We start from the raw sequence: 13357 nt of genomic DNA, 5'->3' as shown, positions 1-13357 counted from the left end.
TACATGTACTGTATCAACTCTTATTGCTGCATGTATGTGCATGAACATAAATTTACATAACAATACTTATCCTCTGGGCATATTGGTTTTACTTTGTTTATAGGAATTTCTGATTCAAAGAATAAATCGTGTGAGGAGGTCGAACTGCTCACCGTGACACCTCGAACCAGGGCTCACCTCACAATGTCAGCTATATCTCAGGGGTTTATCCGCTTTGAACATGGATTTGCATTGTGCCATCCGGGTCCTTTTGAACGACACATGTAATAGATCTACAATACATGTCCCACTGGCTCCCCCCTGTGGACACCACCTGCACCCGCAGTTGGATTGATAACGTCATCTAGTGGCGGCGCTTGACGGCGAGTCGGTGACAGACTCTTTATCATAGTATGAGAAGACCTCAGTATGTCTCCTTTTCTGCTTTCACACCCAGTGCGTGTGCTGCCTGTTGTTAGGGAATGCAACACACGTGTTCCCTGACGTTTGGTTCCTCTCCGGCTGTAATATGACACAGCGAGCGGGGCAGGGCTCGACCTGGCTCCGCTTTCGCCAGAGCAAGCCCGGCCCCCTCGGGTCCTCAAACAGGTTGCATTACACACACGGGTGGGGCCTTTATTTCATTTTCGCACTCGCACGACGGCCACTGGGTCTTTGCGCGAACAACAAAAAACCGCACCAGGGACTCAACGGTCGGACGCGAGCACCCTCCGCCGAGCCTCCTTCTCCTCCTCCTCCTCGCCGCTGCAGACCGCCGCCGATCGCCCGCCATGTTCCGCTGCGGGATCGCCTACCCTCGCTGCAGGTGGATCGTGCCCCTGCTGCTGCTCTTCGCCATTATTTTCGACATCATCGCCATCGCCGCCACCTGGGGGTGGGTGGAGGACGAGGACGCCGAGTCCCACTACGCCAGCATGTGGGAGCAGTGCCGCGGCCGGAACGACCAGTGGGACTGCAAGTCGCTCATGGAGTTCTGTAAGTGTCGCCTCGCACACGGTGTAACACAGTGGGCCGAGCCGAGCCGGGGCGGGCCGAGCCGGGCCGGGCCGGGCCGAGCCGGGGCGGGGCACGTCTTGCGTCAAATCCAACCTTCACGCGTTGTGGCCCGCGGTGCGCCGAGCCGAGCCGAGCCGAGCCGAGCCGGGCCGAGTCGAGCCGAGCCGGGCTGGGGGCGCACCGGACCTTGTGTCACCTCCTGGGTTTACTGGCCCACAACAGCCAATTGTGCCAACAAGGAGAGAACTAAAAAAGATAGAAAAACTTCCGACAAGCAATTCCGATAGAGGACCCCCCCCCCCCCCACACATCCCCTACCGTCCTACGAGAGACCCCAGGGGAAACGACAGTTGGGAGATGAAATATCAGATATATGAGCAAAACTCAAAAGAAGAAGTTTAAAAACACAGATGATGAAGGGATTTATTTCCCCCACTATTATTTTCCTGTCTGCTCTCTACTCTCAATGTGTGATCAATAAGAAACGGATCCGGATATAGTACTGACTTTAATACCCATTGCATTTCAATATGAATTGCATGCTGTCATAACAGACTGATTCACTCATACACTGAGATCCGTGGCGGCTGGGGACAAACACTTCTGGCTGGGGCCGTTCGTTTGTTTGTATGTTTGTGTTTTTACGGTTGCAACATTTCTTTCGAAAAGTTTGCGACCTAAACCCGACAAAATAGGACGGGCAGCCGAGTTTAAGATGGCTGCTTCCGGTCAGACATGGTTACACAGATAAGGCTTTTTATAGACAGACCGCTAATGCGTTTTTCATCCAGTGTGGAACTGAGATATGTTGAACGATAGATGTTTTCCACAGGAGCCATTTCGACCTGAAATAATATGTAACGTAGGATGTTAAGTAATCACATTCATTAAGGCTCTGCATTTTCTCGGTGTTTACCTGATAGTTCATGTCAAAATGGCTGAAAAGGGTGAACACGATCTCGGTGTGTACATGTGCTGCTCCACACCCGAAGTCACCAACAAGGACGGTACTGTTGTTGCCCTTATCAGACGCTATCGACATTCCCCAGCCAATGGCACGTGTGTCCATATTGTGATCCGCAGAACATACAAATGAGACCTGGCCAGTATTTCCTCTCTTTCATTTTTTCAGCGAGCACTTTGCACACCCCTCGTGTTTCAGGTCAACGGTAAATGCCTCTGCAAAGTCCTTGATCGAAGCTCTGATGACCCAACATTACCAATAGTGGTAAAGAATTTAGGTTTCGTGGCTGTTAGAAACTAGTTAAATCAGGTGCCGTCCTCGGTACCGTCCTCGAGGCTGTTTTAAGTGAGCTGAATTAAAATAATCTAATAAAGTGGAGTGCAGGAATGCAATGTCAATCAATTAAATGATCAAAATATTCAAAAAGAAATCAAAAATATTTTGAGAGTTGATTAATAGTTCTCAGATTTGAGAGTTGACAGATTTTCTTGGTCTGACATCATGGTTAATTCAAATTTTTGAGATTTTGGCACCAAAGACATGGTGATAGGCATTTTTGACATGTTATTGTCCAAATGAGCTATGGTTGGGCTCCGTGTTGTGGCGAGATTGCAGCGTGATTGGTTGTACAGTAGATTCTTATTTCTGGTTCATCTGACAGTGGCAGATATTTAAATGTGGCGGGAAAGTGAAAGAAGAGAGGTACCTACGTCGCCGTTAGAAAGATGTCGTGATTATTTGTTTGTGAAACCAAAATATTCTTCACTTTTGATAGGTCCGAAAAAAAATTGATCGATTGATGTTAGTCTGAGACTGAAACGACAACGAACTCTGACCCAGTCCTTAACCTGATCGAAGTCAAACACAGCATTCAAATGCTGTTAAAGTGTCAAATCAAAGAAAATATACAATGCTACGTCGATTGTCCGCCATCTTTAGAATTCCAGGAGACATGACAATACGCACGTGCAAGTGGTGAATCAATGAATCATTCTTTCTTCCCCCCCGCCTTTTTATCAGGGAGGTCATACAAAATCCAAGAGTTCAAAGAGCAATTACAGAAGGTTCAGAAAATTCTTCATGTGTAGATACATAATGGGTACAAAATTATACAAACACCAAGCGGACAATTGCATCAAGCCATGACTCAATGAAGCTTTTCTTCCATCTATTGCTCTCGCTTTCATTTTACTTTAATCAACTATGAACCTCGGAACAGAAGATGTCACACTCACTCATTTATTCGTGGAGATCTTCTCACAACACAGTCACTTCAGTGGTTCACTCAAATGGCAGTGTAGCAATGTGCCTGACCCATTTAGTCCCCTTAATGTGCCAGATTTTTCCATCGAGATCCATGAATTATTCCCCGGGAAATCTGCGAGAATGTAGTGGGTGCTTTCTTGGTCCGTGTCCCAACTTTCCCCCAAGTTTCAAGGAATAAAACACGAATGAACGCTGATGAAACACAATTGTTTCTATTATAATGTAAACTGTCATGGAGCTGGTACCTTAGTTCAAGTTAGCGAGATTACAAGTTGTGCTTAAAAGTTTTCAGGAATGTACCGCTCTCATTTGAAGTTTTAGATCAAGACGTTTTGTTCTTTGTCCGAGCTGCTGCTGTTTCAGTCTCAGCAGGACAAAAGACGACCACGGCTGCCAAATGCCAATTGGCTGGATCTGTGAAAGTTCCTCAGAGCATTCTTGATTCACAGCTCTGGCCTAAATACTTGTGGGGGTATGTTGGGGAACTGAACTCCGGGGAAACAGACGTGACCAGCACAACTGATTGTGTGCGGATGTAGGACGTAGTGGATTTAGGCATGAAACAGTCTCCCTGTCCTGGCGTTTACGCCCCTCCAGATGGGAAGGCTGTATTCCAAGGAGTGCAGCTTTGCTGTGAACAATGGGAACAAACATGTCTTCATGTTTTGGCATGAATGTGTCTTTGAGAAAGCATGTGGAAAGTAGATGATTACTGGATTAATAGGAACCATTGAACAAATGTATGATGATGTGACGTAATGTTCCACGAGGCAGTGAGAAATTATGCTTAAGCAAGGTGGCTATTCCTTAAATAATTCTGTGTTGGTTCACTTTGTTATATGGCAAGAATTAAATAATAGGATTTTTGCATTAACGTGATGATTATAACTTGATTGCCGTTGCTGGATTAGCCCAAAAAAGGCAATCCATTCGTATAATATATCTGATATTTTTTCTCCCACTCTCATTGCCCCTGGTGGCTCTCGTAGGACAGTAGGTGATGTGGGGAGGGGGTTCCTCTATTGGAATTGCTTCTCGGAAGCTTTCTACTTTTTTTGTCGTTCGTTTAGTTTTTCCTTGTTGGAACAATTGATGTTGTGGGCCAGTAAACCCAAGTGAAACACTCTGTGACACTGGGGGCATTTCAATTTCCCAAATGTCACAATATCAAGTTACCCAGAATTTCCATGAACACTTACTTTCATTATAAATTGCTAACAATTTTTCTCCGTCCATCTTTTTGTTCAGAAAATGTCAGACATTTGAAAATGACACAGCATAGTGTTCTACTGTTGTGCTCTAGTAGTGGCTTCAAATCCAACATCCTTCTTTCAACAAAAAAAAAAATCCCCAAAAAGTCCAAAATCTAAATGTTAATTTTGATGAACACGACAAAGAAGCAAAGTCCTTATAGGCCCCCCATAGTCTCTCCACTCAGCAGTCATGGCTCTCCACTTTACTTTCCATTGTCAATAGCACATAAATATTACATCTGTAGAGTCAAATCTGATGTTTGCGGCAAAATAAGGTTTAAAAATGATTTTTCCCCTTGGCTTACACTTCTACTACGCCAGGGCCACACCGCTGGTGTGCGTTTGCATTTGTAGATTTCAATAAATCCTTGTTGAAAAGCCACTGGTAAGGAGAACGTTTCCCTGCATGTATGCCGACTGTGTAAAAGTGTAGGAGTGCAGCCTAATTGCTTTAGTTTTGGCAGCGACACCCAGACATGTAAACCTTGTTAGTGTATCTATAAAGTACAGAACAATCCTTGGCTCCAAACGGAAAACCAACAGCTGTAATACACACACACACACATTTTCTCCTCTTGCGCTGCATTCTAAGAACCGTTTGGAACTTCAAACTGTAACAGTAGGTTTCATCATATTGAAGCTCAGGGTAAGTCTGAAATGGTTTAACAGAAACTTGACATGACCTTGTTGAAGAGGGATGCCACTTAACATGATTATGAGTAAGAGAAGAGATTGAACCAGTCTAACTAGTCTCTGTGTGTGTGTGTGTGTGTGTGTGTGTGTGTGTGTGTGTGTGTGTGTGTGTGTGTGTGTGTGTGTGTGTGTGTGTGTGTGTGTGTGTGTGTGTGTGTGTGTGTGTGTGTGTGTGTGTGTGTGTGTGTGTGTGTGTGTGTGTGTGTGTGTGGAAAAATGCCTCAGGGTGAGGTAGGCAGGGAGTTACTTTAAAACACACACGCACACAAACACACACACACCGGTGTGAATAATTTAGGGTGTTGGCCGATCCAGTAACAGTGAACTGGGTGTAACAATGAGATGAAAATCCACACAGTGGGCTAAGATGTAGTCATACCCTTTAGGAAACAGGTTAGGATTATCTGCACATGTATGTTTGATTTATTATTATTTTGGTTGTTTGAAAAAAAAAATCCAGCCTGCATGTTTAGGTGAAGCTTAATGAACAGGTAGGTTTTTATTGTAATCCCTGTTAAACTGTTCCGAGTACTTTAAAAGATGTGTCTTTTAGAAGCATCAGATGTTTCCCAGCAAATATTATACCTGGTAGAAGTTTGGTTTGCAAAGGAGTGCAGTACAATCCATCAAGCATTTCACATGGAATGTGAGACCTACAACCAATTTTTGTTTTGTTTTGTGTCACACTGTATTGTTGCTGTAAGGTCCTTTATTGTTTTAGCAGCCGTGTCTGTGGGAAGTCAAAGAGTGACAGAGCGCGAAAGTGTTGTGAAGGGTGTGGCGAGTAGACGGATCTTCTCCCTCTCTGTCCTTGAACAGCTTGAACACCACACTAGTGGAATGTGCTGTCGTGTGTCCACAGTGGAAGTGGTGGACAGAGAGTCCACTAGCGCTGCAATGACTGAAGACTGCTAAATTTAACAGCAACGTATGCCTCCCATGCACCAGACTGCAACTACATTCCTATCATGCTCCTGGTGGAAGCTTACAGGAAGAGAAATTGTTATTGTGCAATGGTCTGTACAGAAAATAAGCCAACACCAAAAAGAGAAGACGCTGGATGGAGCTCACCCATTGGTTGTTGACAATGGTCACGTCCCTATCTGCGTGGGCGAAGACTAAAAACTTGCGATAGCATCCAAAAACGGTGGATTTTATCGGAATGTCAAGGCGAGAAAGGGACTTGGATCACCACCTCACACCACACGATCGAGGTGACGGGAGCGCGCCTCAGCTCCAGCAAAACTCGCATGATTTTATACCGACAATGGGAATTTGCCTGTGACAGTGAAATTGCTTGAAAGTCATTTGGGGGGGGGGGGGCATGTTTCACTCATCTCCAGTGGAATTTTAGTTCCACTCTAATTAATGATTGACCACTGGGTTTATACACTGGGTTTGAACTGTTTATAGAGATCAAAGGTCATCATGACAAACACTCAAAAGAAATCCATAAAATGTAATACTATTGTTATGATTTGATCTATAATTTACGTTGACTGACATGTAACAAATCTCTTTGTGTGTGTTGAACTCCAGCTTGGGCCCAGGCAGTGGCTGCTCTAATGATCATCGGCCTCCTCATCCTGATCGTCGCCTTCATCGTCTCTTGCGTGGCTCTGTGCTGCACATTGAACATCACTCTCCTGCCCTTCATAGGAGTACTGCTGATTGTTGTTGGTAAGACACACACGCACACATATATGTTTGTGCTCTAATCAAGGTATGACGAGCTACCTGTTTATTTAGAAAAACGGCTTTCCCGTTTTGAAATTACACATGAATCCACCGAAAAGCCCAGATGTCCCATTTTCCCACCAGCACTTAAATGCAGCCTACATTTGTGAATCTTTGTGGAGATGACTGTGGAAAAAGAGTTTAAAAAGTCCACACGCACGTGTCAGTTGATCCATGCATATCCAACGATCGGTGCACGCGCATTTGACAATCTGTTAATATATGAAAAGAATGTCACAAATGTTATTAGACTTTTGTGGCCACAGTAGGCTATTTGAAAGCAGATTTTATTACATCTGTCAAGGTAAAGTTAAAATCTGCACATGAAATATAAATATGTATTCAGTTTGTGATATGTGCGTTTGTAACTGTTTTACATAAATTGCTTCGTATTTGGGTGTGGATTTGAACACACTTTTGTAACTCCTATTTTCACTTCTAAATCATGTGACACGCATTTGTGACCATTTTGAGACTATTTTCTCTCCATACCGTCCTCGCTGTGGTGGATTTTCACTGTGACAACTCTTTACTGAAGAAGTAGTCACTTCATAGCTGTGAACTACACTGAGTGACAGACATTTTTTCTGTTGCTGAATTATTCAAATATAATTTCTAACTTTCTTGAGCCACACACTGAATTCATTTCACCTCAGTTGTGTTGTGGTGGCTGGACACATTTTTACTTAAATACTTTATTCTTTAATATCTGATTCAAATTTAAAGTCCCCCTCGTTTCAAAAAAAGTGTATTTCTTCTGTTTCTGTCCTCTAAAATGTCTGACATTGACTATAGGGGAGGGTATCTGAAACCAATCGCAGTGCAGGCTGCACGGTGGTGTAGAGGTTAGCACCTTCGCCTCACAGCAAGAAGGTTCTGGGTTCGAATCCCGGTTCAACCAGGGCCTTTCTGTGTGGAGTTTGCATGTTCTCCCCGTGTATGCGTGGGTTCTCTCTGGGTTCTCCGGCTTCCTCCCACAGTCCAAAGACATGCAGGATGGGGTTAGGTTCATTGGAGACTCTAAATTGACCGTAGGTGTGAATGTGAGAGTGAATGGTTGTCCGTCTGTATGTGGCCCTGTGATAGGCTGGCGACCTGTCCAGGGTGTACCCCGCCTCTCGCCCAATGTTAGCTGGGATTGGCTCCAGCGACCCCCCGCGACCCTTAAATGGATAAAGCGGTAGACGATGAATGAATGAATCGCAGTGCATTTTTATTCAATTCAATTCATTATATAAATGCAAAAATGTTGGTAATAATAATAATAATAGACATAATAATAATAATAATGACGTGTTTGGATCCTGCAGCTCTGGGGTCAGCGATACACTAGGAGAGGGAGAAAACAGAGTTAGTGACATGTAATGTAAATACATGGAGAGAGAGAGAGAGAGAGAGAGAGAGAGAGAGAGAGAGAGAGAGAGAGAGAGAGAGAGAGACTCATGATATAAGTTCCCCCAGCAGTCTAGGCCTATAGCAGCTTCATAAAGAAATGGTTTATTAAACACCTGAGCAGCTCTAACTATAAGAGGAAGGTTTTAAGTTTAACTCTCGATGTAGAGAGGGTGTCTGCCTCCCTGGTTCCAGAGGAGAGGAGCCTGGTGGCTGAAGGCTCTGCCTCCCATTCTACTTTTACAGACTCCGAGAACTAAAAAAAAGTAGTCCCGAGTTTACAGAGCGAAGTGACCTATTGGGATAATATGAAACTATGAGCTCTGTAAGATATGATGGAGCTTGATTATTAAGGGCTTTGTAGGCTAGGAGCAGGATTTTGGATTCTATTCTGAATTTTACAGGAAGCCAGTGCAGAGATTCTAACACTGGAGAAATATGATCTCTTTTTCTAGTTCCTGTCAGAACTCGTGCTGCTGCATTTTGGATTAGCTGGAGGCTTTTCACAGACTTATTGCGGCATCCTAGCAGTAATGAATTACAGTAGTCCAGTCTAGAAGTGACAAATGCATGGACTTAGTTCTATATACTTTAAAACGGGACTTAAGGGGTTCTTTAAGTTAACAAGATCATAAACAACATTCTATTCTTTTACAGTATTAATGTTGCTACAGACATATTTTGTTTGCACCAATCGTTGAACCACACTTCTTTTACAGTCTAAGCTGTAAAAGATGCTGGCTTTCATTAAATGTAACAGACCTCAGATGTTGCTAAAAAGAGCAGTCGGTTTCACTGTTGGTGTTGTGGGAACGTGTGGGGTTTAAAGAGACAGTACAGTATGAGCACACCTGAAATAAAAAAAGAAGAAGGAAGTGGATGAAGCAGAACGTGCGTCAGACACTTTCGATGGAAGGGAGGGGTTAGGGTGTGACGTAACCATGGTACCAGGTGGCTCAGTCTGTTTATGTGATGACTCAGCCCTTAACACAGAGTCTGAGAACAGGGGAAAGAGCCAGAGACACACAAACACACGGCAGGTAAACCAGCCGGTCATAATTCACTGTAATGTGTCTGTGACTGTGACTGAATCAATGTGCTGGAGGGAGTTGCCTGACGCTGCAGTAGCTACAGAGACATTTGGCACTTTTGACTCAGAGTTATTATAAAAAAACAAAAAAATTACACGCGGATGAAGTAATAATGACAATAATTGCTATTTGCTGTGCTGCACTCAGAAGTCTAAACCCCTTAGTCTTGCATTGGGAAATAGCGAGCAGTTATGTGAAAAAGGGGAAAACACAGTGAATATGATTCTGTGAGTTCAATGATGACAAACTCGTGACCTCACAGGTCGAAATAATGTGTTTCTGAAGAAATCAGACCTGTTCTTTGAAAGTTGAAGCCTGAAATTTTTTTGTGATGGTGAAATATCACACCATATTCATCGCCTGCCCTGCTTTTGTTTGAGGTCCTAAACGACTCCGCAAAATAATTTTGCGATGATGGCATCGTAAGACAAATCAGTGTCACACCTTTCTCCAGAATCCCTGTCTGGAAGTCCTGACAGGCAACTTATCAATGCCCGACAGATCTGATCTCACGCATGGTGATGTGACTCTGACACACTCATGTTAGCGTATAGCCACTCCCTGCTGTTGGCGTCAGTGGAGTTTCTGTCCAACTACCTCAAGCTGCACGTCTCACTGTGATGTTTTTCTGTTTCCCAGTTCAGTCTAACTGTTTTCTGAATAAGTTTTACTTTCATGGTGAAAACTTACTGATCAGAAGAGATTGTCAAATTTTGGTTTGTAAAAAAAAAGAAAGAAAGGGGGATGGCCATTTGTTTTAATGTTATTCATATGAAAGGGGCAGGCAAGATGAGATTTTTCTTCTTCCTGCTCCTTTTTTCGGTCATGGAATGTGTGAAAGCATAGTCTGTTTTGTAAAATTCTTCCGGGTTACACTGAAATGAACAAAATAAATGATTATGAAATATTTCAAGTTGGTTTTGAGTTATAACATTCTATTGATTTTAATAAATGAGGTATGCAGATCATCCATTAAATTAGATTTAGAATAAATGATCACATTTAGTCATAATTTACCTCATAGCATCATTTATGTCAATCTTTAATTAAAAATTCTTTGCTATATTGCCATACTGTGCTTAATTATCCAGTAAGAACTCACACCAGATGACAGATTTTCATTTGATTTCTGTTCTGTTTGTTTTGATCCTTTAAAGCTCCATACACTTTTCTTCTTTAAACTCACAGTGAAAAATAACTTTCTGAGATTCAACTGCAGTATTACATGTTCAGTAATTTATATTTACATATATAGAGAAAATATAAATTTGATAGGAAGCAGTTTAGAACCTATAAATCTTTCACATGTGGATCGGTGCTTCAATTTATGGAAAGAGAAGTAAAAAAAAAAAGAGAAGTGTTTTGTACTTAAAACGCCCAGCACTCGTAGTTCACAGAGCTGTACAAAGAAGTGTGCTCCTGACCTTTTTCCATCGTCCTCTCCCTGCAGTGGTTCTCCAGGTCATCGCTCTGATCATCTACCCCGTCAAGTTCAACGAGCAGATCTTCGAGGGTCACTATTACTACACCTGGGCCTACGGCTTCGGTTGGGGCGCCACCATCCTCTGCATTGGGTGTGCCGTTCTCTTCTGCTGCCTGCCACGCTATGAGGATGAGCTGACCGGCCTGGCCAAGAAGAAATACATCTACACGTCTGCTTAAAGACAAATGCTGCACACCAACCAAATCGCTGCCATGTCCAGTTTTCACTCTGACCTGGATCTGTCCTGAACATTCTTACACTGTACCATTTTATCAAATATCCACGAGGCCCCAGTTCAGTTAAATTTGGTTCAGCAGTGGAAAGCAAGGGGCGATTCTTAGAGGAATCATTCGTGGACTGTGATTGGATGTTACAACTGTTAATGTACAGACCTCTATTTTAGATTAAGCCAGCATCATAAATGTTTTTTACCATGGTATTTTTCTCACATTCTGCATTTAAAGGGAAACATATTTTCTCATTCTGTCTGTACTTTTTACCTGCACCTCTCAATGCAAGATCACCCAAGTGCACTTAACCCAAGGGATGTCACGAAGTAGAAAGCGCAGTCTAGGCCTGATTTATCTTAGAGCTCATAAAGCCTTTGTAAAAGACTAATCCAGACTAAAATTTTGTTTCGTATTGAATCAGATTTTTATCTGATGTACAGTGTGTGTCTTTTCTGTACATTGCTGTGCATAATGTTGAAAGGAAACAAAGGCTTGGACTCACAAACTAAATGTGATCTAAACATACAGAGATGTTTTGTAGTTTTAACAGTTGTGTTTGCAGCTTTTTTAATGCTTTTTTTTATATTCTCATTTTCCGTTTCCAGAATTTTGTATTCTTATTGACTTATTACCAAAGGGGTATAACTGTGGGGTTCGCTGTCCTGTCTTTTTATCTCTTTAACATTGCTAAAGATATACTTCATGAGGCAAATTGGTGTGGTGGTTGATATGATACAGAGGAAGAGGAGGTGTGTGTATTTTCTGACTTAGCTAAAGCTGTTGCCGTCATTTTAAAATTCACATGAGTTCCCATTGAGTTTGATAATTAATCTGTCTAAATTTAGATAACATAGTCTTTCTCAAAAAATGACTCATGTACCATTTGGCCCAGACTTTTTCTGATATGTCCTTCAAGAGATCAGTTCATTTAGAATTTGTTAACAAATTAACAAATTCTACCATTCCATGAACAAAATAATCTTTTTGTTTTTCAACACTGCTTCGAAATAGAAAAGAAAAGACCCAAATTCCTTGAAAAAAATCGTCCAATCTTTTTATTTTCCGGCATTCAAATATTGATAGTGCTACTTTGACGAGACACTGAGGCCAAGGTATAAAATCTTCTGGCATACCGTGTGTAACTCTTGTGCCTTAGATTCTGCTCTGTTGTGTTGTTTTATTAAACTGGTCAGTCTGGTTTTAATGACTCTTTTTTTTCACAAGTCGCCATTCTGTTGAGACCAAATTCATGCCCCAACAAGACCAAATAACTTTGTTTTATGACCTGAGCGTTCACAGGAAATATCTGTTGCTTGATCTTAGATTAGTTGTCAAAGGCAACAGCTCAACTTGTTGCGTTTATTGATGCACTCGGGAGTCTTTCTGTAAGATTTTACGCAGAGTAAGGACATATTCAGGCAGGTCTACACTCTGCCTGTATGTCTCACGGGTGAAGTGAAAACATGCTTTTATCTACAGGCATGAATCTGTTCGCAGCTTCAGCTTTTTGAATCATTATGAGTCACTGTGTGGGTAAATAGTCTTCTATAGAAAATGTCTTACTTTCATGCGCTTCTGGAAATCACCCAGCTATTTTCTGCTGTAGTAGGAGTTGATTATATTTGGTAGTCTGTATATTTTTATTCAATAAAGAATTACTTTTTTGAGGAGGTCAGTGTTCTTGTTGTTTTTTGTGTTCTGTTTTTGCAATGCTGAGACCATGTTCATGTTTGGAATCAGGAGAAAGGAGAAAAGAAACTGGTATAACCTATTAAGACCATGCTGAAATTTGCAAGAGTGCAAAAGTTATTGGACATTGGTCTACTAGATGTTTCAATATTAGTTGTTGCACAAAACAGGCGATTGAGAGATGACCATTGCCCTTTAGATTGAGGTGGGGTTACCAATATGTGGAGTGAAGAGGTGAGCAAGCAAGTGAAGAAGACAATAGTGAGGCTAAATAAAAAGCAAAAGTCGTATCAGAGAGCAATCAAAGATGTTGGTTTGACAAAATCAACAGTTGGGTATGATCGAAAAAACAGGGGAAGGTTTGCGTCTTGCAAAGAATCCTCTGTGATTATAAAGTCTCTTGATTTTTGACAAGGAGACATACACCTTCGTCCTTGAGAGTATTCTTGATTTGCTGTGCAGTTCTAAAGAGGTTTTCCACACAACTTGTACTCTTGGATTTTTCAGGTTATTCGCATTTTTATCCTTTTATGCGCTGGAAAAACTTCTATGAACTGATTTTA

At 42.2% G+C, this 13357-nt stretch overlaps 1 protein-coding gene across 1 annotated transcript; it reads left to right on the top strand.

Annotated features, from left to right (window-relative positions):
• The first annotated feature begins 533 nt into the window (after positions 1 to 533).
• On the top strand, positions 534 to 12775 carry LOC118283622 (p53 apoptosis effector related to pmp22). Its single transcript, XM_035605839.2, has 3 exons — positions 534 to 975; positions 6712 to 6852; positions 10843 to 12775. Exons 1-3 carry the CDS (start codon positions 771 to 773, stop codon positions 11052 to 11054), a joined length of 558 nt encoding a protein of 185 aa, XP_035461732.1. The 5' UTR covers positions 534 to 770; the 3' UTR covers positions 11055 to 12775.
• The last annotated feature ends 582 nt before the right edge of the window (positions 12776 to 13357 follow it).

The sequence above is a fragment of the Scophthalmus maximus genome, chromosome 10 (genome assembly GCF_022379125.1).
Source record: "Scophthalmus maximus strain ysfricsl-2021 chromosome 10, ASM2237912v1, whole genome shotgun sequence".
Classification (NCBI taxonomy): Eukaryota; Metazoa; Chordata; class Actinopteri; order Pleuronectiformes; family Scophthalmidae; genus Scophthalmus; species Scophthalmus maximus.
The sequence above is the reverse complement of the archived record's forward strand: the minus strand, read 5'-3'. Positions and strand labels throughout refer to the sequence as shown.

Coding starts and splice junctions, on each gene's coding strand:
- LOC118283622 (XM_035605839.2), top strand. CDS start 771: ATGTTCCGCTGCGGGATCGCCTACCCTCGCTGCAGGTGGATCGTGCCC. Junction 976..6,711: donor CAAGTCGCTCATGGAGTTCT/GTAAGTGTCGCC, acceptor GTTGAACTCCAG/CTTGGGCCCAGGCAGTGGCT. Junction 6,853..10,842: donor AGTACTGCTGATTGTTGTTG/GTAAGACACACA, acceptor CTCTCCCTGCAG/TGGTTCTCCAGGTCATCGCT.